The sequence below is a fragment of the Contarinia nasturtii genome, unplaced genomic scaffold (assembly GCF_009176525.2).
Source record: "Contarinia nasturtii isolate CC-2019 unplaced genomic scaffold, AAFC_CNas_1.1 Cnas_scaffold_1037, whole genome shotgun sequence".
NCBI lineage: Eukaryota > Metazoa > Arthropoda > Insecta > Diptera > Cecidomyiidae > Contarinia > Contarinia nasturtii.
In genome coordinates this window covers 1,265,107-1,284,068 of record NW_022198383.1, presented here as the reverse complement: position 1 = coordinate 1,284,068, position 18,962 = coordinate 1,265,107, and the positions used below count along the sequence as shown (strand labels likewise).

At 33.4% G+C, this 18,962-nt stretch overlaps 5 protein-coding genes across 6 annotated transcripts in view; 1 reads left to right on the top strand and 4 right to left on the bottom strand.

Moving 5' to 3' along the window:
- Nucleotides 1-3,529, top strand: part of LOC116344382 (out at first protein) — a 9,143-nt gene extending 5,614 nt beyond the window's left edge. The window contains exons 2-7 of the mRNA XM_031772885.1: nucleotides 1,001-1,091; nucleotides 1,517-1,630; nucleotides 1,742-1,876; nucleotides 1,955-2,138; nucleotides 2,231-2,354; nucleotides 2,432-3,529. Coding sequence (XP_031628745.1) covers nucleotides 1,001-1,091; nucleotides 1,517-1,630; nucleotides 1,742-1,876; nucleotides 1,955-2,138; nucleotides 2,231-2,354; nucleotides 2,432-2,582 — 799 coding nt within the window. The 3' untranslated portion in view covers nucleotides 2,583-3,529. The remainder of the gene's footprint in view (nucleotides 1-1,000; nucleotides 1,092-1,516; nucleotides 1,631-1,741; nucleotides 1,877-1,954; nucleotides 2,139-2,230; nucleotides 2,355-2,431) is intronic.
- A 991-nt stretch (nucleotides 3,530-4,520) lies between these two features.
- LOC116344338 (putative aldehyde dehydrogenase family 7 member A1 homolog) lies at nucleotides 4,521-7,372 on the bottom strand. Of its 2 annotated transcripts, none has more exons than XM_031772826.1 (7): nucleotides 7,240-7,372; nucleotides 6,385-6,587; nucleotides 5,912-6,319; nucleotides 5,403-5,851; nucleotides 5,096-5,312; nucleotides 4,891-5,018; nucleotides 4,521-4,820 (listed from the first exon to the last, which is right to left on the bottom strand). In XM_031772826.1, the coding sequence occupies exons 1-7, from the start codon at nucleotides 7,245-7,247 to the stop codon at nucleotides 4,608-4,610; spliced, it is 1,626 nt and encodes a 541-aa protein (XP_031628686.1). In that variant the 5' UTR covers nucleotides 7,248-7,372; the 3' UTR covers nucleotides 4,521-4,607. The 2 variants fall into 2 exon arrangements, with proteins under 2 accessions (XP_031628686.1, XP_031628687.1); XM_031772827.1 differs by lacking the exon at nucleotides 7,240-7,372 and adding an exon at nucleotides 6,652-6,863.
- Nucleotides 7,373-9,230: 1,858 nt separating this feature from the next.
- On the bottom strand, nucleotides 9,231-13,831 carry LOC116344234 (protein ovarian tumor locus-like). The gene is made up of 11 exons (XM_031772687.1): nucleotides 13,721-13,831; nucleotides 13,027-13,533; nucleotides 12,764-12,943; nucleotides 12,543-12,692; nucleotides 12,355-12,479; nucleotides 11,331-12,285; nucleotides 11,101-11,256; nucleotides 10,800-11,038; nucleotides 10,352-10,733; nucleotides 10,192-10,277; nucleotides 9,231-10,115 (listed from the first exon to the last, which is right to left on the bottom strand). The coding sequence occupies exons 2-11, from the start codon at nucleotides 13,505-13,507 to the stop codon at nucleotides 9,960-9,962; spliced, it is 2,910 nt and encodes a 969-aa protein (XP_031628547.1). The 5' UTR covers nucleotides 13,508-13,533; nucleotides 13,721-13,831; the 3' UTR covers nucleotides 9,231-9,959.
- Nucleotides 13,832-14,769: 938 nt separating this feature from the next.
- LOC116344281 lies at nucleotides 14,770-17,385 on the bottom strand. The gene is made up of 7 exons (XM_031772752.1): nucleotides 17,343-17,385; nucleotides 16,896-17,171; nucleotides 16,498-16,598; nucleotides 16,089-16,214; nucleotides 15,788-15,975; nucleotides 15,504-15,719; nucleotides 14,770-15,439 (listed from the first exon to the last, which is right to left on the bottom strand). Exons 2-7 carry the CDS (start codon nucleotides 16,981-16,983, stop codon nucleotides 15,373-15,375), a joined length of 786 nt encoding a protein of 261 aa, XP_031628612.1. The 5' UTR covers nucleotides 16,984-17,171; nucleotides 17,343-17,385; the 3' UTR covers nucleotides 14,770-15,372.
- A 1-nt stretch (nucleotide 17,386) lies between these two features.
- On the bottom strand, nucleotides 17,387-18,884 carry LOC116343655 (para-nitrobenzyl esterase-like; the record flags this gene model as incomplete). Its single annotated transcript, XM_031771858.1, has 4 exons — nucleotides 18,879-18,884; nucleotides 18,420-18,459; nucleotides 18,052-18,146; nucleotides 17,387-17,767 (listed from the first exon to the last, which is right to left on the bottom strand). Coding segments are annotated over exons 1-4 (522 nt in total), but the record flags the coding sequence as incomplete, so codon positions are not given.
- Nucleotides 18,885-18,962: the final 78 nt, after the last annotated feature.

The window sequence follows — 18,962 nt, the reverse complement described above, 5'->3', positions numbered from 1 at the left end:
AACAAACAAATTGATAATAAACTCTGAAAATCGACTCCAAACTCAAAATGACTTTATGTTATTTTGAAAATATTAAGAAACTTATCCAGTTTTTTTTCATGTTTTTGTACGTTTTTAAAGAAAAGAACAGCAATCAGGTTAAAATTGCAATCACCTTGAAATCAGACGAATAAATACACGCGATTATATTTGCAATTTTATATACTTATGTATTGGATAACACTTGACTTTTTGAATAAATTCTGGATATGGAAATTTTCCACAAATTTATGGAATTTGCGACGCTCAATCCGTATTTCATGTACTCAGTCCGTAACATCTAGTTCGAAAATCAAAATTAACTGTTGTTTTTTTTTTTTAAATAGAAAGTGTCGCAATTGCCAAAAGTTCTAACGACATAATACGATGTAACATAATTTCATCGTTGCTGCCTGGGATAGATGTATGCCGTGAAGATAGCAACACATTTCCATTACTTTGTAATATATCCTACATTACTTCTTGGCCATATGTGACATACAACGTATGACAGTGTGAATATGATTGTCTACGTGAGTACACGAACATTTTCGCTTTTGTTTGATTTACATTGCTCTTCGAATGACAGTTCATGTGCATCTATTTGTGTAAATGGAAGTGCAAAATGAAAAATTAAAAAAAAAAAAATCTGTATCACTTTGCAGAAAGGTGAATCGAAATGTCATTTTTAAAGTATTAATTTCAAAGACAGTAATAAAGTGTGTTATGTTTTATTTACATTGAAGCTATATCAATTATAATAATAATTCGGTGTATTCTCTTATCGCAGTAAATAAATGGTGTTCTTCAACAGTTTTGTTTATCGGAAGTGCCTGGTGGTGCATTCGAAATAATGGCAAAATTTTCTAAATGCTCAATAACACACGATGGATGAATTATTTGAACAAATATTTCGTCACAATTTCAATGCGGAATGAGCCAATACAACTGAAAAAAAAAAAAAAAAAAAGTGTATTATTAAATTCATCTTTAGTGTTTATACTTTGCAATTTATATTGTGTACAAAAACACTGTTCACAGACTCTGAACTAGTGATAAATGTTCAAAATCAGGTGTGTATACGATTAAACCGAATAAAATTCTCATTTTGTTCTTATGCAGCGAACTTAAATCGATATTTTAACAAAATAGATAGATTGTTTTCATTTTAATGAGAAACCATTCCAATTGTTGCTAGTCATTAAATTCGTTGGATGGGATGAAGTTTTTAATGACAAAATATGCAACAGCAATTACGATCCTTGCATTAATGACTTGTTTTACATCCCACATGAAACAATTTTCATCTTATGATATTTTTAGTGAGAGAAAATGTGAAACATTGTATTTGCAGTTTCGAATTTAAAGCCATATAAAAAGAAAGAAAAAACAAAATTGTATTTTGTTTAGGAACCAAATTTCCAGAAATCGGCTGAAATTGTCAAACTTGTTCTTGTTTCACAAAACACTAACACCATTTTTTTTGTGAAATTAACAGGGAGGAGAAGTAATCCAGGAGACAATAACATCAAACTTGTTGGATGATTATATCATATTGGAGTTCCAGCGCACTGATGGCACGCTAGTAACACAACTGATAGATTTTCGAAATGTAAGTACTTAAAAACTAATGAAAACGCTTAAACAAGTGATGTGTCATTAATCTGACCAGCTAAAAGCGTGAAGTGCATAATAATGAACACAAAATATTTCTAATCAACAGGAAGTTCAAGTTTTGAAAGCGCTTGTGCTCGGTGAAGAGGAGCGGGGCCAAAGTCAATATCAAGTTATGTGTTTTGTATCAAGACTGTCAAAAGGTGATTTTATTTCAACCGATGCGATATCTAAACTCCGACAGGTGTGTACACATTTTTGGATTGCGAAATTTGTTTGAATGGAATTCAAACTGATGTCCCATTTTATAATTTTTTTTTAGAAAAATCCCAGTACAATACGACAGCCAGAAGAGGATCGGGGCCGAGAAAATTTCACGATGACAGCTTGGATAAATTTACCGCATGCAGCACCAATCAGTCAACACATTGCTGGACTATGTTCGGAAGCAGCAGATTCAACATACATCAGTGATGATGACATAAAATTTTTATCATCCAAACCAGGTACATATGCTTTGTAAAACATTACGACCTTTGATGTAAATCAACGAACTTGATTTAAATGATTCTTCTTGGCTTTCCAATTGTCTGAATAGGTTCATCAATATCGAGATTGGAATCGGCGATTTATCCATTTCCATCAACGCAAACAGCTTCTTGTAATAATGTGTCTGGCCTATGGACGCCATGCAATTGCTTGCTTGAGATCATGATCCCATGGTAAGTCGATAAGTAGATGATGAATATCTATGAAATAACAACGTTTCCTTTTTGATTTATTTTCCCTTTCACTTCAGGTATCCTTGCGCATTGAAATTCTGTAAGGGTAAAATTGATACACCGCCAGGAAACAATGCCAGCTATCGATGTGGTATTAAAACGTGCCGAAAATGTTATCAATTAATGTACTTTGTGAAACAAAAACAACAGTGTTTGTGGTACGATTGACCTTTATCGTTTATTTAAGAATATCAAAATCTAATGAGTTCAAACAAATTGAAAGTCATCATCACAGCTACAAATAGATTAAGAAACTGAACAAATGACATCTACATATTTTGATCCCACGCGACATTTTTGCTATTATCAATTGCTTTTCTTTGTGCAAACTATATCTATTGATGAGATGGTTGAAAAACTAGTCTGCCAATTAATTTTATGATTGAATAATGCGCTTTTTATCGAACAAACCATTTTATTTAGATTGAAAGAACATAAAATATAGACTGTTAGTCTATAAAGTAAAGAGTTAGGAGTAAAATCAATGTTTAAACAAATATATGTCAGCACAAAGAAAGAACAACTTTATTCCAAGACATCAGAGGCTCTTGATACATAGAGAAATGATTAAAATGTATAATAAAAGAGCATATTAAAAGACCAAATGTTGTAGTTGCAAAAAAAATCTACGATTTACAATTTAAGATCAGTATATGCAAGAGCACCTTTCTCGTTGAGGGCCAATACCAAAAATTAACACGAAATGACCGAGAAGTCATTTAAAGTGGTCGTGATTTCATTCGGAGTTGATACAGTAAAATTCTTTTACAACTTCAATGTGTGGTTTGCGTAAAACTTGGGCATATCGATCATATGAGTTATGTGCCACAAGAAATGAATCGTGGTTACTGTGTTGGATCGATGATCATGTGAAGTCTGAAAATTGTTTAATACGACTCTATTGAATGGTAATTCACCAAACTACTGAACAAAAAGAAAAGTATATTTAACTAATCATGAACAAACTAATAACGAACAAATGAAATGTATTTACTCAAATGTGGCCTTAACTTATTCCGATGAGGATAACTACTGTAAATTAAATATAAACCGAATCATTATGTAACATATAACTGTACATGCAAATATGAACATAATAGCTTTAAGATGGAAATTTTTCTTGCGTACAAGATATTTCTACAACTATAACCTTTCACTAGTCATGACAAATTCATTTTTTCTCTTATTTGATTTTATACTATAGGTGGTCTTACTATACCAAAACGTTTAGTATTCCATGCATCGGTAAAGAAACAATCCAAAACCTCAAAGCCCTTTCATCAAACTCCAATATTTTTCATATAAATAGTATTTCGTCATTTGACAATTTAATTCCAACAAAAAATATTCAAAACTACTTCTTCAAGTTCCAATCCAAGCCTCCTTCTTGAATGTTTTTCTCGCCATGTCGTTTATTCCTGTGAGGAATATTAAATCACTTTTAGTAAATATGAAACGATTTTTAAACAACGACACACAAATTTTAAGCAATCTTTTAAACGTACTCAATGGACATTTTTAATGATCCCAGTAAAAAAACAATAAATTCAAATTTTCCATGCCTCTGTCTCTTTTAATAAAAAAATGTTGGTTCCAAATTATATGTAATATATATATAGATTACAAACAATTGAAAACAACAGCAATAATTAAACAAAATGCATGCACAAAAAACACAGCTTTTTTTCTCTTCATTTCGTTTATAATTTCTCAAATTCACGATCATCTTGGAATAAGTATGTCAAATGAAAAGGCATTTCTTTGAGAAAAGATTTTGCTTCTAGAATAATTTATTAATTTTGGAGACTGTATAGAATAAATGATTCAAATTCTTGATATTTTCTTTTTGTTTTGTGAATAAACAATAAGATTTCCAAACTCAATTTAAATAAAGTATAAAATATAATGAAAAATTGGTTTTTTCTTTCAAATTTTTGCTCATTTGAAATGAGCTTAAATTAAATTGTCAATAAACCCCCTTCAATTATTCATAAGCATATTCCATTGATACTTACAGCCCTTTCAAGGGAACATACATACATCTCTTTCTTATCGAGCCTCTTATCAATCAGGTCTATCAACACAATTTTTTGAAAATTCGAATAGTTTTGATAAGTATTTCTAGTTTATTCCATTTATTTCAAAAATATTTTCAAAATCGTACAAAATTTTCAAAAAGATCACAATGTTTGTTTAATCGAAGACAATACCTTGTGCCAATGGAAGCTCCGACGAGTAGTTCAAGGTGACAGTTGATCGTTTGCAGTATTGTTTCCATGAGTCTGACCCTGACTCGCGACCTCCACCGGTGTGTTTTTCCCCACCAAATGCACCGCCGATTTCTGCGCCCGATGGCGATGTATTGACATTTACTAAACCACAATCGGAGCCATTTGGTCCAATCCACTATAAAATTCCAAAACCATTTATAACTGTTCATATTTTTTTATGAAATAAAAACGACTTGTTGACTCACTTGAAATACGGATGAAATATTTTTTGTGAAAAGTGCAGATGAGAGGCCTTGATTGACTTCATTATTCCATTCAATAGCTTGATCGAGACTCTCGGTCTTCAGCACATAAACGATTGGTGCAAATGTTTCTTTTTAATTGAAAAATAAGAGAAATATTAAACAAATTATGAAATAAATTTCAGAAGCCTAATGCGGCGTTGGTTACCTTTTTGAATGACTTCAGCATCATGTGGTAAGTTTGAGATAATTGTTGGTTCAACAAAGTATCCTTCTCTGTCGATTTGTTTTCCACCACATTCAATGATTCCTCCTTGTTGAACGGCTTCGGAAATTGTATTTTTGTATTCATTCACAGCGATTTGATTGTGCAAAGGTCCATACAAAGTCGTTGACTCTAATGGATGTCCAACTCGTTTCAGCAGCTATAATATTTGGAAATTAATCGCAACATTTGAAATATATTTAAAATTTCGTTGTATTTGGATATTTTCAACCTGATTCATTGCACTCACCGATTTGTATTTCTTTTTCAATTCCTTTAAGAAATCGTTGTATAATTTCTCATGAACAATAAGACGTCTGGTTGTAGTGCAACGTTGTCCGGCTGTTCCGATGCAGCCGAAGAAGGCGGCGTCTAAAGCATTTTCAAAGTTTGCGTCATCATTTATAATCAATGCATTATTGCCACCTAGCTCAAGGAGAGATTTTCCAAAACGTTTTTGCACCTCGACTCCCACGTCTCGTCCAACGGCAGTACTGCCAGTGAAGCTTAACAAATTAACTCTTTCATCTTTTGCCATTGCCTTTCCAATGTCGACACCGCCTTGACAGAGATTTGCAACCGATGGCAAATTATTTCTTTCGAATACATCGGCCACAATTTTTGTTGTCGCAACCGAAATCAATGGCGTGGAGTCAGCTCCTTTCCATAAAACACTATTTCCAACTGTGAGCGCAATCGCTGAAAAATCAATCGAATATTCAATATCGTTTTTCTTTTTTATTTATTCATCATCATTACCTGCATTCCAACCATAAACGGCACACGGAAAATTAAAGGCACTAATTATTCCAACCAAACCAAGTGGACGCCATTTCTCTAATATAACATGTTTTGATCGCTCTGACGGTATTACTTGACCAGCAAAACTTCGTGATAAACCAACGGCAAAATCACAAATATCAACGAATTCCTGCACCTCACCCACACCCTCTGGCAGTATTTTTCCCATTTCTAATGAAACTAATTTCCCCAATGGATCTAACTTTTGACGCAGCTCATCTCCGATTTGACGTACTATTTCACCTCTTCGAGGGGCTGGAATGGTGCTCCATGTTTTATAAGCATCAACGGCTACTTTCACACATTCATCATAATCTTGAACGGTTCCGGTGGACACTTCGGCTATAACTTTGCCAGTTGCAGGGTCTATTCAATTGCAAATAATTTAGTAGTACAAACAGTTGATCAGATGAAAATATGGAGAATAATACCAATTGACTTGACGGCAGGACCATTTCCATACCATTTTCCATTATATACACCAGGATTTGTGCGTTCCAATTTCAAATCGGTTTTCAAAAATGAGTACTTTGGATCGTCAATAAGATAACCACTGCTTGAAAACATAGCTCTTGTATTGAGGAAAGTTTTTACATGATTACATGCAATCAGTTTTGAACGCAAAAACAATGAGCTGTAAACGGTAATTGAGATCAGTTAATGATAAAGCTTCCAAGATAATAATCTTAATTGCATACAAACAAGTAATCTAATATTTTTGTACGAAAGGGCTCATTGAAAACATATAAGAGCTGAAGCTCTCGGGTTGTTTATACTTTTCGCGACTTATGCTTGAGTGATTGAACTATATTCTTCTTCGATACAGTTATCGTTATCACATTTTTTCACTTGATTACGTAAATCATTCATAATTTTATCAAAATCTTCAGAAAGTTTTATTTTTTGTTTGAAAAACCTTTGAAATCAAATACATGTATTACATGGTGGCCGAACTTTTGAAGTATTAATAATTTTCTTTGAAAAGCAATATTGACCTCTTACTATAAATTAGATACTAGACTAATCCAGAAAAAAGTATATTTATCACGCAATGTCCCCACCGGATTCGCTCAAGCTTTCTATATATTATCCAAACTTGAAATCTTCCGTTTGCGTTGTAATTACTAATATCAGCATATTTATTTTTAATATCAGCTGACCAATTTGGAATGTAGACAATACAATTAAATAGTAAGAATGTATTTACAAGCCACTTGTGACCCACATTACTACAAATATTTATACACACAATAATCATCTTATTTTTTACAATTATAATCACTCACTTTGACATAATTTTGCTCTAATTTGCAATAAAAAATCGGTAATATCTAAAATGACACTTCAAATTTGGAAGTGGTAGCTTAGCTATTAAAAATCCACCTCGTACGACCACCTTCTGGCTAATAACTGATTCTGTTTTCGTTTGGAATGATGTTTTGTTTTTCAGCGATAAGCGAATTTCGTTTAAAATTATTTGCCTATAATACTGATTAAAGCCGTTCACAAAATAAACAGCTTGAAAAGCAAATAAAATACAGATAACGAATGCGTTCAAGTGATAACAATAGAAAGTAGTCGTAAATTTTTCATTCCAGAAAAACATTTTTCCGTTTTGATAAGCAGACCTCAAGCCATCTGACTAGCTGCTGCTATTATCAGCTGTTATTAGTGACCATCAGCTGTTGAACATAGTGCAATATGATGTATGTACTTTAATTGAATATTACCGTCGTCCAAGCTTTTATATAGAATCATTATTTTTTTGCTGCAATCGATAAAATTAAAGAAAAGTCTTAGAGATTTCTTCTCTTTCTCTGAGATATCAAAAATACGAGAAATTGCTTCAATTCAAATGGAATCGACTGATCATGAGCTTTCTTTTATTGCTTGTAAGAACGCCATCTATACACATGTAGAAAAAAAACATTTGGATAAGTATCTCTATACACCGAGATATTTTTGATTCAGAGAAAACGGCTGCTAATTCGATTTTGTGGAAACTAAACATAATTTGATTGTTCATATCATCGAAACAATCAACAAACGCATTGTACGAGAGAAAATGTTAAACGAAACTCATTTTGATTATATCATCTTAATGAAAAGAGAAACATAAAATTTTGACAATTTTTCAATTGAAGACGCGTGTTGATTAATCGAAAAATTAATAATAACATTTGAGTCGAAATTAATGTCATAATTTTTAGCCTTGATAAAGAAATTCACACAGGGTTTAATCTCAATAAATTCAAACTATTTGAATAATAAAAGAATAAATTGAACCGGCTAGAATATTCGTGCCTCAAGAAATTTGTCAAAATAAAACTGCAACTTGCCCATACATCATTTATATTCGAACATGTTGCTCTTTTACTTTAACACATTTTTTGAGCTCACGGATATTTTAACAGATTCAATTGATCATTATCGGATCTAATTTGGACTAGAATTTCACTTTTTTTTTATTTTCTCTTAGCTTTTGTTTATAATTTTAATACATTCAAGGTCATGAATAAATAAATAATATAAATTTAGGCATACATTTATCAGAATTTCCATAGATATATTAAAAGTGAAAAACATGTTGCATAAAACAAATCGCTAACTCTATCGTGCCTAAACTTGGCGTAGTGTGAGGGATGTTTCTATTTTAATTTTTATAATATTAAGAAAGATCTCAATAGATTATTTGACAGATGAAATATATATCATCAAATTACATTTTCCGATTTAAATTGTACAATAGTTGTGACAAAATGTGTATGTGCAGGATAGAAGAATTTCCATAAATCCGATTTAAATTCGTTTATTAGCTTATAAACGTATTCAGAATCGCATTTCAATGATGAAGTGTTCAAAAATATACAGCGTTACAGCTGAAAAAACATTGTTTACTTTCCCTCAATTTCCCAAAAATATATCATGTACTTCAGTTGTTTGATGTTGATTTGATAAATGCATAAACTCTAATTTGTTTTAAATGTACTTTCAATATCGAATGGACAATAGGCAAGGATTCGACAACAGAAACGTCATCAAAGTGTAATTTGGGACTGTAAAAGTGAACGTGTCCATTCAAAAATAGAAGTTAATTAAACTGTGTTCTTAAAAATTCAGACGTATCATTTCTCCTTTGCATTTCACAATTCAAATAATAGTCAAAATCGATTTTAGACAGTTGGTTCGCTCATCTTGGTTTTACCTTATTCTTCCAATTTATAATTCCATAGCTGAAATGTGTGTAAAAAAAAAGGTCTTAATAATACAAGTTTGATTTAATTAAGTTTTGAACGTTAGCATGCTACTAAAATGTTTCACGCCTTTTATTTTATAATATAACGTAATATACGAAAATATTTTTTTAACTATTTTTTCAATAGTAATTTTAAGTAGTAATTTTATTTGTATGCAAAAAATAATGAAAAAATCAAATGAAGCCTGTGAAGTGTCAACTATGTTATGGTAAACTAATTTAAACGTGGCCATTACACTTCTAAATTAAAGTTGAATTCAATTAAACATTTAATTTTATCAGCTCTTCTACCGAATATTTCGAAATATTGCGGTTTGCCAGTGAACCCTCCTTTTAATCGAAAAATAAATGCTATCAAAACATCCAAAAAGGCTCTATTGTTTTGTGGCTGTGAAGAAATATACTGTACGTATTTTGCACCATTGGATTTTGTGTGCAAATAAATGAATCGCTCAAAGACACCGACTGATCACATTTGGAGCATTTCAAAACAAAATAGTGCATTTTTCGAGTCGTTCAGGATATGAATAGTAGTGTTTTATGATTAAGCTACATTTGAATGAGTACGAATAGTATGTTTTGGAATTGATCGCTTTGCGTATAAATAAAAAAGAAGTAATTAATAGTTTTTGTAATCTATGCAACTTAATCATTGAAGTATTAGCTATTTGCAATTAAGTGCGTTCATGACCATGTTGCGTTTGGATTGAACTAATTTGATTGAGTTTGATTTCAATTTGCCTAATAAGTTTATTGGGATGGGTTTGAAGAACCAGCGCTTGTATTCAACGAAGATTGACTTGATGGTTGTTGTTGTTGCTGCTGCTGCTGCGATTGTTGTTGCAGTTGTTGCGGCTGGGGTTGTACCATGTGCATGTTTGGTGGTGGATTTGGCATCCAATAATTCTGTAAGATGAATGTTAAACCGAACTTTGTAGAAAACCTGAATTCGAATCGAATTTAATTTACAAAATTAACTTACGCCATGTACTTGAGGATATCCTGGAATGGTTTGAATCGCCGGCGGTGCACGTCTACTGTCAAATGGTGGAGTCATGCGTGGGAACACTAAAACGAAAAGAATATAAATGAAAATGAATTTACTACAAACCAGAAGCGCTGCCATGTTCGTTCGTATTTACCATTTCCAGGTGGTCCGAGATGTTGATCGTTTGGATCATGAAACGGATACGGTGGAACATTGGAACCAAAACCGTTGTTTCCCATGGCCATTTCATTGTCTGGCTTCATTTGATCGCGTTTCGGTTGCATATTGTGACCTTGGTGATGGGATTTTCCACTTAATTCCTTTACCGGAGTACCATCATAACTGCTGCTTGCACTTTGCTGATTGTTCATATACTTTTGACCATTTTTTGAGTACGATTTCGACGTTGGACCAGCAAATGTACCTTGAAATGATCCTTGAAAATGTTTTCCGGCATTTGGTCGATTATCGTTTCGTTTATACTTCGGATTCGCACCGCGACGACCGTATGAATACTCGTTGTAAATTCTTGGATTCTATGAATAAAATACACATTTCTCTCAGCAAAATGCATGTGTACGAGTGTTTAATCATTTGCTTACCTTAGATGGCGATGTTTGGACATCGTTGTCATTCGATTCAAAGTTCATTTGCTGCATATCCGAAACCAACTGATTTTGTTGGCTTTCGTTTTCGCTTGATTGCTGATCAAAATTATTCTCAACACATGGTTCACCGTCGATCATTGCCATCAATTGACCGGTACCATAGACTTGTTGCAATAATTTGTAGTATTCCACGCCAAGATTGTAGTAAAACTTCAGCGATGCCTTGTCATTCACTGCGAAAATGAGGCGAAACATTCAAGCAAGTGCCACATTGAGTCAGTGAATGTATACTTACATGGAAGATCATCTCCATTCGGTGCGTATGCATAGGTCGAATTGAAATTGATGCGACCATTTGATCGGAGTAGTCCACGACTAAGGAACGGCAAATATGGAACCGTAGTTGGAATAGGTGGCATTGGATATATTGGTGGACCCGAAAAAACATAGCCTAATCACATCAACGAATAAAATTCAATGATACCATAAGAACTTAACCTTAAAAAAACGAAGAAAAAATAATACCTTGTGCATTGTTTGGTTGATTGTATGCCGGCCAATTACCAACATGAACTGGATAATGTGGCATTTGGTTTCCAGCGATTGGCGTGTATAAATTTGGTTGGATTGGTGGTGCTTGATACGCGGGAATCGTATATACACTTCCATGTGGTGGCAACACCATCTCTGATTGGTACACTTGATTCGGTTCATTGTATTCGGATGTTGAGCAATAGTATACCGGTGTCGAACTTTGTGAATAATAACCTGACATTGGTTGTTGTGTGCCGGTGTCAACATGTTGCTCAGGTGCCTGATGTGAATAATAGCCGCTTTGTGATTCTTGTTTGGTGTCGTGAACATTTTTCGTGTATGGAATTTCATCATCCGCCTTTGACATTTGGTGTTGCTGTTGCTGATGCTGTTGCTTTTCATTGGAATCAGAAACCTTTGCATTGTTCGAATTTTGATTGCGATTTTTCATCTTTGTAGCAACCGTATTATTATTGTTGCTATTACTACCGTTGTTTGTATTCATATTTGGATTTTGTGAATATGCCAATGGATATGCAATGATTTCTTGTTGATTGTTCGTTGGAAAATTTGACAAATTTATGTACGAGTCGAGGTCCAGCGTCTTTGATATTTCGCAAATGGCGTCGTAATCAAACACATAATCGTCAAACTTTTCTCGTTTGAGTGTGTGTAATGATGCGTCGCGTGTCTGATGCTGCGACACATATTCGATGCTTGCTTTCTTCGATATTGGCTTTGCGCACGGATCATGATGGCGCGATTTAATACTTTCACACCGCTTATCGTTTAACGGACGCAAACTTGTAAATGGCACCAAACGCTTTTCACCCAATTGCTCAATGTAAACCACGTATGTATTGGAAGACGATCCTTTCGATTTGATGCGGCATTTGAACAGTTCGTCTTCGATATCGTTTAATCGAACCAAGCAATCAATGCCAACCTATAAACAATGAAAATCTCTTGTCACATTCACAATTTGAATTTGACAATTCAAAAATGACTAAAATACCTTATAGGATACGTTTTGTTTGGACCGTGCCAATTTGCGCATTTCATTCCATGAATCAAACTCAACGTTTCGATAAATATTCTCGTCAAGTGCCTTAGCAACCTTATACGGGAATGGTGTTATTCCTGAAATATGTAAATAAAAAATGTGACACCCAAACAGCGCAATTGCAATTGGTATGAACAAACCATCAAATAACAGTTGACGAACGCACGAACAAAATTTATCGGATAAATTTGATTTTTCATATCGCTTTGAGTGGTATTTCATAAGCTCTTCGAAATTTTTATTGTGGAAGTGACATTGTTTTGGATCATTCAGAATACAGAGCGTATTTTCTACAACAAAAAACAATCAACGATTTTTGTTGATATTATTTTGAAAGTTTCAAATAGAAAGCAGCGCTTACCAGGTCGATCCAGTTGAAATTGGCGACCATCCTCGAAAATGATGTGTGTTGCATATTCATCGTTTTCATATTCATGTGAGCTCGGCTCATGGATTATATCGCTGTGCAGCATTGTTTCCACCGAATATTCGATATCGGGTAATCTGAACACTCTTTTGTAAAGAATTTCGTAAACAATTGCTGCATTCATGATGGAAAAAATGAATCATGTTTATTGTCTTATCTCTTTTTCAATCTGAATGGCTCATAATTATAAAACTTACATTGACAGAATGCCGCCTTGATAATGTATGACTTTTTGAAGATGGAATCAAAGTGAGAACCATGAAATACATGCAACGCTGGCTCGGTATACTCGGGATCTTCGATGAACCAAATGCCCAAATCGAATGGTCGATACAATTTAATGTTGCGTTTAAACAAGTAGCCCATTGCTCGCAATTCCATCAGCGTACCGAATGTGTCATTATTGGCCATTTCACGTACATATTCATCGAAATCACCTTGTACCAGCAATTCATATTGATCACGATGTTTTATCATAAAATTCACACAATCCTTGCGCACCTGTTTGTAATGATCTTGTGTATCGTACAATTGCTCAGAGACGACACGAAACAAATTCGTCGAATCGCGTGGCGTATGCTTTCGATAAAGGCCATTTGAATCGAGGAATTTATCAAACGGATCCGGGGTCGGTCGACTTCCCGAAGCAAATGGTCGACTAAAACGTATCGTTGGCATTTTTTTCTGTTCACCGTTGCAACAATCTCAAAGAGTCACAAATGAAAAAAAAAAAACACTTAGTTGATCAACAAACTAATTGAGAAAGAAATACACTGGATATGTTTTTAGTCTTTCCCGTTATTTGTTCAAACGGAGCACTCAATTCGGTGTATCTACAGAATGCGAAACGTGTTGCACATGGAAATGAAGGTATGCAAAAAAAAAACTAACCAAACTTTATTCGACGCACAGACTTAATCGTTCTTTCGTATATTTTGTTCGCTATGTTTGGCAGTGTTTACAATAGAAATGTAACAAAACAATTTCTTGGTATTTAATTGACGTAAATTAATGCACAAAAACACTTTGAAATTCAACATTCAACGCAAATTACAGGAGTCAAAAAAACAATTGTCAGCAGATCGATTCGAAAGGAGAAACAAAATGAACTATCTCAAGCGAATGGTGTGTTGAGAATGATTCTCGGATCGTTACGTGCAATGATGATATTACTAACGGTTTTCATGTCATCGTCTAGCATCTATATGAAATCAAACTGACCACTTGAACTGGAATATTTTCGATGCTGAAGAAATGATACAAACTGTCACCACTTTGTAAGTGTATGCCGATAATGCGCTTGTATTGAACTATATCGTCTCAAAAGCCTCTGCGATATTGTCGGTGTGAGAAAATCACTGCACGCACTACTACATTCGATTTTGCATGCGCATTTATACGAATCGATTGACGACAATGGTGTATTTTTCTCGGTTAGCGTCACAAAAAAAGTACTGTATTTTGGACGCAAAGGATTGAAATGTTTGTCGTTGTGTATACGAGATCTTTTTTCAAGTAGGCACTCTTTTGCGTTGACAGCTTCATTGATTCCGTCAGCAGCAACGCAAACTTGTATTGTATCTCGTTTGGAGCCATGATCCGTACACTCTCTCAATTTTTAATGATTTTAAATGAAACGAATATGAATGTTAAACATAATTTTGTTTTTTTATTTTTTATTTTTGGAAGGAACGATGAAATAAAACGAACGAGACGAGTTTTATGGGTTCTTTAGAAATGTTAGTCATATCGCGTTTTGTGTGAAAAATCAAGAATGCTGCATTGAAAACAATAAAAAAAGAGAATTGAACACATTTTTCTATTATGTTTTTTTTTATTAAATTATAAGAAGTTGAGCAATGTCAAGTACATTTGGATGAATGCCGTTCGAAAAGACATACCTTTTAAGAATATTGAATGAATATTTAATTTATGGGTAAATCCTGTATATGATGTCGAATAGAAGGAGAATCGATCTAATCAGTGATCGATTCGTGGATCTGTGGTTCTATTTTCTCGAGCTTGTTGCCTGATTAGCTTTAGCCTTCAGTACATCGCACAGCTGTTCGATTTGTGTTTTCTTAGGTTCATCCCCATGCTCTTTAACCAATTCCTTCACTTTTTTGATTATTTGATCCAAAAACTTCGTTCTACCTTCAGTCACTGATTTGCGTGGAAATAAACCGGAATTTGTCACATCAACAAAATCAAATTGATCTGCTTTGCTTGATCGTTTAATTGGTTTGAATTCCGGCCTAGGGGGTAGACACGTGGAATCAAAACTCACAGAAATCACAAAAATCATTAAAATCATTAAAATCACAGAAATCGCAGAATTCAATTTTTGTGATTTCTTTGATTTCTGTCAAATGTTGTGTATATTGTACCTCACACACACTATGTGTACGACTTCTACTATAGGCGCACACTACCACAGTGAAATTAGCTTTGTATATAAGTGTATTTTATGTCCAATATTGAGGTTTGGAATCGAGAAATCACCGAAATCGCAAGAATTAAAGATTTCATAGAAATCAAATAATTCACACTGGATTCATAGGTGTCTGCCCCCTAGATTCCGGCATTGGATCACCATTATGTACAGGTTTTCTGTAATTTGCAAAACGACCATCAAATATTGTTCCACATCAAAATTAAATCATAATTGCGCTACCCATGTTTTATGAAGTTAGTGAATAGTTTTTGCATCACATTCATTATTTTAAAAGCTAATGCATGGTCCTTATCAGAATCCTTCTTTTCCCATACAGTTTTTGGGTTATAAAACAAGGTGCCTCTGAATGCATACGGCATATCGTCGGCATGGCCCGCAATTGGAAAATCATACGAAAACTCTGGATGTCGATTATTTACCGTATGCACTGAAAATCTATAAAAAAAAAGTTTTATGGCGTTTCATTTCTCTTCGATTTTAAAAATATTTCCGTGAAAACTAACCGATGGTAAAAGGTGTCTTTAGTTGAAATAGCGACGTGTCGCTCAATCCATTTTTCAATACAATATGTGTAGTAGATATCTGAGTCCAAGATCGTACGTTGCACTAATAGATCTTGCTCGGTAGTGGAATCGTTGATTTTGATATAAGCATCTTTGAATTCTTTAAGTACAGGTTTGAGGTAGTCAGGCTAGAAATAGAATATTTTATTTCTAAATATTATCGTCGTTTTCTTTTTATATTGAAATATTTAAGATGTTCCCGTAATGTGACAATGCCTTAGAAAAACTTTAAAGCACTTACTTTTCTATCAAGTACGGATCGATATCCGAAAATTGGTAAATCAACATTGAAATCGTTGATATATTGACGAACAGCATTGGGTTCTGTATAGTCTGTTCCAGCGATATTGAATCGGGATAATTGTTCCTGAAATATCGAAATAAATGTCTGGTAAATTACTCGTGATCGCCAAACTTAATTTCGATTTCACATGAGCAAGAAATAAAAATCGAAAAAAAACCTATAAATAACATCCATTGATCTTAGTTTTCAACAATTCCAAGTAAGAAAAATGATTTACAGTTTGCAGCTACAGTCGAATTAAATGCTATTTATGGTTGTTTTTGATAGAAAATTTTAGCAAATAACTTTTCAAAAATGCCAATTTTTACGAAATAGCTTATGTGGTGATAAAACAATGAAAACTTACATAGCTTGTGACTGTATAGTATGCAGGTTTGTCTATTTTCTTTGTTTTCTCGAATGCAGCCATTGATTCATCTATAATAATTGGTCGTATTGCGTTTTTTTCTATAAATCAATAAAAAAAATTCAGTTGAACATTTTCCAATATAGTTTCATTGGAATGATCTTTTACGATTTTTTGCCCTGATCTTTTACCACTGAATATGGCAAGATCTGAAGATTTTGATCTTTCGCCATAGTCTTGTTTGAGAATAAAAGAGACTAAAAACATTAGAGCTTCGCGAAAGCAAAAGAAATTAGATTTTTCTTATCCATTTCTCTTTCGCTCCCATACAATATTAATGAGTTGGCTTCATTTATACGTGTACTTTTTAATTTTAAAGAAATGTTTCTCTTTCTTACTTTCGACAATCCAATTCCAAGGTGTACGTTTCCGTGTATAATGTTCACTAAAGAACTTAAGAATTTCGCTGGCATTTGCATTTTTCATAAAGTTGATCAGATCCTTATCACTGGGTTGACCTTTAGAAAATTTATTGTAAAACTGCGTAATCAGACATTTATGGTCGCCCTTCTGATAGGTATGATACCTGTTCGGTGCTCCACTTATGACGAGTATTTGGTTGAAATATTTTGACGATTCTTTATTGAGCAGATGCAAACCAACGCTGGCTGAGCCTTGAATATAAAAACAAAGTGTGTAATCTATCTGTTTTTAAAATTCCGTGGAATATTTTTTATATTCCCGAAATACTCAAAATATCAACTGGTATTATGAATCGATATTTTCAACTTTTTAACGAAATATAAAAAAAATGTAAATAAAACAAGTATTATTTAAAGACCTACCCGAGCTAAGGCCGCCCAAAGTAATTCGTTTTTTTATCGCCACCAAATGCCTCAATATTTTCATAGGTCCATTTCATGGCAAGCTGTTGATCTTTAATTCCCATATTTCCGGAGTATTCTGGTGTTCCCAAAGACATGAAACCAAATATATTCATTCGATAATTTGTTGTAACCAAAATAACTTGATGATCGATCATAAAATCCGCCCCATACATGAAATCGCTACCAGATCCAGTGGCAAAATTTCCGCCTGGAATCAGGAACAATACTGGCAATTTTTCTTTTTGCTTAAGAATTGGCACAAACACATTCAGTGTCAGGCAATCTTCGCTTGTTTCTTTATCCGCTTTCGCGGGTTGGGAGCACCAAATTCCATATTCATATGCTTTAAATGGTTCTGTCCATTTTTCTATCGGTTCTGGTGCCTGCGAAATTGATTTTATGATTAAAATAAATGGTAACCATGGAAGGATGTACTAAAAATTTGTTGGAACTTTTAAGAAATGTAATGAATATTGGTAAACAATATTTTTGATAATTTCGATAGAAAGAATTTGAATATTTTGCTGAACATTTATTATAGGTTAATTTTTATTTATCAAATGGCTAAAAAGCTGCCTATAAAACTACATTTACATTTAATTTACGAACTTTCAAGGGCCTTATAGTGTGTTATTGAACTAATTTCATATGGAATTGAAGTTCATACCTTAAACCGAAGTTCACCAATTGGAGGTTTAGCAAATGGGATGCCTCTGTAAGAATAATACGGTTTATTATACCAAACCGTATTCAGTACCTTGCCTTATCGGACCTGTGGTTGTAACTACCGTTTCATTAAAACCTTTGACTACGTTGAACACAGTCAAGCACAAAAGGAGTGAGCTGAATCGTAACATTTTTACAAATATCGGAAAATTTGCGATAGATTAATCAAGCCTCAACGTTCAAAATATCTATCTTGTATTGATAGAGTACCAGATATACGTACTTCTTTTATACCGTAATTTTTCAAAAATATCTATATTTGAAAGCAAACAGTAAACTTACTGCACAAATTCCTTATAATTTGCTTACCTTTAAGATCTTGCTTAATTTCTAATCGAGCCAAATATTCCTTAATGTTTTTTTTCAATTTAATTTTTTTTTTTTTTTGATAATTCCACATGGTATAGTGTTTAATTATTTGCTTAGCTTGTAACTGAGTCTGTTTTCGATCTATTAATATTTTTGTTGTTTTGTTCGTAGAAAATAATACATCTTTCAAAGTTGCAAAATTAGAAGTAAGAAGTTTACAAAACAAGTGAGTGTACAAGTCAAACAGAAATATTCATCAGTTGCTATTACGAATCAATAGAATATTGTGCCAATTATAACTGAATACTATTTTAAAATACACGACTCCTTAATCTTCATGACAACATTCTCTCTTGATTCACCAATCAAGTTCACTCCAATACGAATATTAAAAATACTGTTGCCTAAACAAATGTTACCGATAACCTGAATATGGAATCAAAAGGATCCGAATCTTACCTTCATACTTGTATATACTTCAATCGTATGCCTCATACAAGAAGAGCAACAATACATAATCCTGCAATGAATGATCCAATCGAT

Coding starts and splice junctions, on each gene's coding strand:
- LOC116344338 (XM_031772826.1), bottom strand. Junction 6,320..6,384: donor TCCTGCCGTCAAGTCAATTG/GTATTATTCTCC, acceptor GCAATTGAATAG/ACCCTGCAACTGGCAAAGTT. Junction 4,821..4,890: donor ATATTTCATCCGTATTTCAA/GTGAGTCAACAA, acceptor GGAATTTTATAG/TGGATTGGACCAAATGGCTC.
- LOC116344234 (XM_031772687.1), bottom strand. CDS start 13,507: ATGCCAACGATACGTTTTAGTCGACCATTTGCTTCGGGAAGTCGACCG. Junction 11,257..11,330: donor TCAACCAAACAATGCACAAG/GTATTATTTTTT, acceptor TGATGTGATTAG/GCTATGTTTTTTCGGGTCCA. Junction 10,278..10,351: donor TCTCGGACCACCTGGAAATG/GTAAATACGAAC, acceptor TTTTCGTTTTAG/TGTTCCCACGCATGACTCCA.
- LOC116344281 (XM_031772752.1), bottom strand. CDS start 16,983: ATGAAAAATGCAAATGCCAGCGAAATTCTTAAGTTCTTTAGTGAACAT. Junction 15,976..16,088: donor GATCCGTACTTGATAGAAAA/GTAAGTGCTTTA, acceptor TTCTATTTCTAG/CCTGACTACCTCAAACCTGT. Junction 15,720..15,787: donor AAAGACACCTTTTACCATCG/GTTAGTTTTCAC, acceptor TTTTTTTTATAG/ATTTTCAGTGCATACGGTAA.